Genomic DNA, 2,674 nt, shown 5'->3' on the forward strand with positions numbered 1-2,674 from the left:
AGCCCCTGTGTTCATCTCGTTCCTACCAGCCAATTACTACCCAGACACACCAACATGCGGTGCATAAAGCCGAGGCCGCACTCACGGGAGGGCCATTCAGCAAAAGATCTACGCCGTGCCCTAACTCAAATACTCCGCCAAATGACAGCAGCACGAGCACATTGTTACAAGACCTCAGGTTAGCAAACTTGGCTCCGCAGCGATGTCAGGGATACGAGGCCGCGTCATGAGTGCACGCAACATGGTCAGACTGTCATGTTGTTGGGACGGTATTCTTCAGCGGTTGGATGCCGCGCAAGGGCGATTCGCATATCCGGTCAAGCCTGTGATCGCTGGTAGCTATCCTTAATGAGGAACAGATCGCAATTTGGTGGGGTCCGCAGACAGCTGATGCGCTGATTTGACGCGCGAAGCCGAAAAGCTGCGGGGCGCCCCAATCGTTGGTGAACTTCGTGTCCCTGCCCCCCCACTCGTCAAGCTGCCCTCGACTTGCTTGGTGGCTTTGCCGAGCTCGACCTTCTTGGCTCGAATCGCAAAGTCGCATGAGCAGCGGCTCTCACTGCCGCTCTCCCGCGTCGGGGACAGGTTCACCACGAGCAGCGTCTTGGACTGGCCGCCAAGCGAGTCCGACAGCAGCCGCGTGAGCTTGCAGTTGCGGTAGGGTATGTGTTCCTTGTGCAGCTGCAGCGACTGGATGACGTCTCCAAGCGCTGAGAGCGAGGAGTTGATATTTTGCGCCTCACGCAGGCGGTCTCCTTCGGCGTGGGAGCGTGAAACACGCTCCGAGCCCGCGAGATCGATCAAGTGGAGCTTCGACGCCGTTATCTCACCAGTGACCTTGTTGTCGCAGCGCAAGTACATGGAGAGGATGAGGTGCGAGCGCGAGGAGTGCTCGTTCATATCCGTGGCAAATGTGCTGCGGTTCTTGTTGCCTCGCTCTATGAGATGCTCCACATCCTCCATGCTCGTCACCTTCATCATCTGCAAGTGTGGGATCCAAATGTGCCCCCTGCAAACGCACTCTGACGCTGTCAGTATCATGACACCCACCATGCAATGGCGTTGCTAGACTCGATCAGGCAGCGGAACGGCGCGTTGAGGGGCACGTCTGATTGTTATCGGAACTGCATAAGATCGGTGTAGACCGCAGGAAGCGAGAGAACACTCGGAGTGGAATGTCAGTGGGATTCACAAGGAAGGTTGCAGCTTCTGCAGTTCCTTGACCTACATCAGGCCACCACAAACACAAAAACGCAGACACGTAGCCCCTCCCTGGTTTGTGCATGTCTGGACTATGATCTGCAGCACCCCATGCAAATGCAGTCAATGAGTAGTTCCTCCACCACATGTGGCAACTCAGCCTGAGATAGAGCATTTGTTTCTGTAGGAGGAGGCTGGGCTGGCATGAGATGAGCACAGTTCCTGCAGCAGGGCAATTTGAAGACTTTGGCAGGGCATAAAGACATGCAATGCTACTGGAGGAGCTCACCCTTGCTCCTTGATATCCAGCTTGGAGGCTGACTCCCTGGGAGTGTCCGAAAGGAGGTCAAAGATGCTTTCATTGTAAATTTCTAAGATTGAGGTCGTGAACGTCATGGTGCACTCCTCCTTGCGCTCGAGTGACAGCGAAAAAAGCGACTTGAGCGCTCGGGTGTTGATGCCAGGGTTCTCAGGAGGACCCTGCATGGTGTAAGTTTTCCCCGAGCCTGTCTGACCGTACGCCATGATGCAGACGTTGTAGCCGTCCGCAACCGACACGATGAGGTCTTCTACATCGTCGTACACGGTCTCCTGCGTGTCAGTGGGTGCGAACACGCGGTCGAATTCATACCTGCGTGCAGAGAATGCTTGAATCATCAGGCCATGCGCATTGTGCCGTTCCGAATAGCAGGGGACTGTGCGTGACACTGCAGTATGTTGGTGCAACGGGGTGACAAGGCCATGAACAACGCACACGCATGCATTTGTAGTGCTGTTTGAATGGTGCAATTGCAAGAGTGTGGACGTCTGGCAACCCGTTAGGAGCACGCCTGTCGCTGGATTGCTTCTCAGGGTGCGCTTCAACGTCTGCCAGCCCATTCCCAACTGTGGACGTCTAATGACGTCATGCTGAATGCCTGTTCAGTGGCGTTATACAAATTGCGGCCAGCAACGCTATCGATCCAAGAGGGCTCGACCTCCAGTGCTCCACTTCAGCGACAAATCGCCTGAACGGCAGTCAGATGAGTTGGCTTTCGTAAGCAACCCTAGCCAAGCACACGCCATCTAGACAGACAGCCACATAGAATGACGTGCGCTGCAGATCAGATGGTTACACGCTTTCTATGTCCACTGGGAGCGTACGCAAATTCGCGGCCGGACTTGGATTCTTCTTCATCGCCGCCACGGCGCGGCGGGGTCCGGCTGGAGGCGCGGGTGGGGGGCCTGCGGGTGCCCCCAATGCCTCCAGTGTTGAGGTCCGCAGTGCGATCGTCCCGTTCAACGGTGATGCAGAGGTTCTCCTCATCCTTCACCACCACGCAGGCCACCGCGTTGCCGTCCTCCTTTGACACGAGCGGGCGCACACGGCAGAACACTCGAATCGCGCCCTTCAGCTCCAGCACCTTCTGGTGCAGCTTCTTCCGCTTCAGCAACTCCTGCGTCCACCGCTCCTGCACGCCAGCCTCATCGTGAG

General features: G+C 56.5%; 1 protein-coding gene across 1 annotated transcript; it reads right to left on the reverse strand.

The window, feature by feature from the left end:
* Window positions 1-345: 345 nt before the first annotated feature.
* Window positions 346-1,857, reverse strand: LOC149809935 (kinesin-like protein KIN-14E). The gene is made up of 2 exons (XM_089994532.1): window positions 1,490-1,857; window positions 346-1,009 (listed from the first exon to the last, which is right to left on the reverse strand). Exons 1-2 carry the CDS (start codon window positions 1,855-1,857, stop codon window positions 346-348), a joined length of 1,032 nt encoding a protein of 343 aa, XP_089850658.1.
* Between the last annotated feature and the right edge of the window lie 817 nt (window positions 1,858-2,674).

This window comes from Nuphar pumila, unplaced genomic scaffold, assembly GCF_984573655.1.
Source record: "Nuphar pumila unplaced genomic scaffold, dmNupPumi1.hap1.1 HAP1_SCAFFOLD_660, whole genome shotgun sequence".
Classification (NCBI taxonomy): Eukaryota; Viridiplantae; Streptophyta; class Magnoliopsida; order Nymphaeales; family Nymphaeaceae; genus Nuphar; species Nuphar pumila.

What these genes read in the sequence shown, in the direction of transcription:
- LOC149809935 (XM_089994532.1), bottom strand. Translation starts at nt 1,857, where the DNA reads ATGATTCAAGCATTCTCTGCACGCAGGTATGAATTCGACCGCGTGTTC. An exon ending in CTGGATATCAAGGAGCAAGG is followed by an intron (nt 1,010 to 1,489) that starts GTGAGCTCCTCC and finishes GTGCGTTTGCAG; the next exon opens with GGGGCACATTTGGATCCCAC.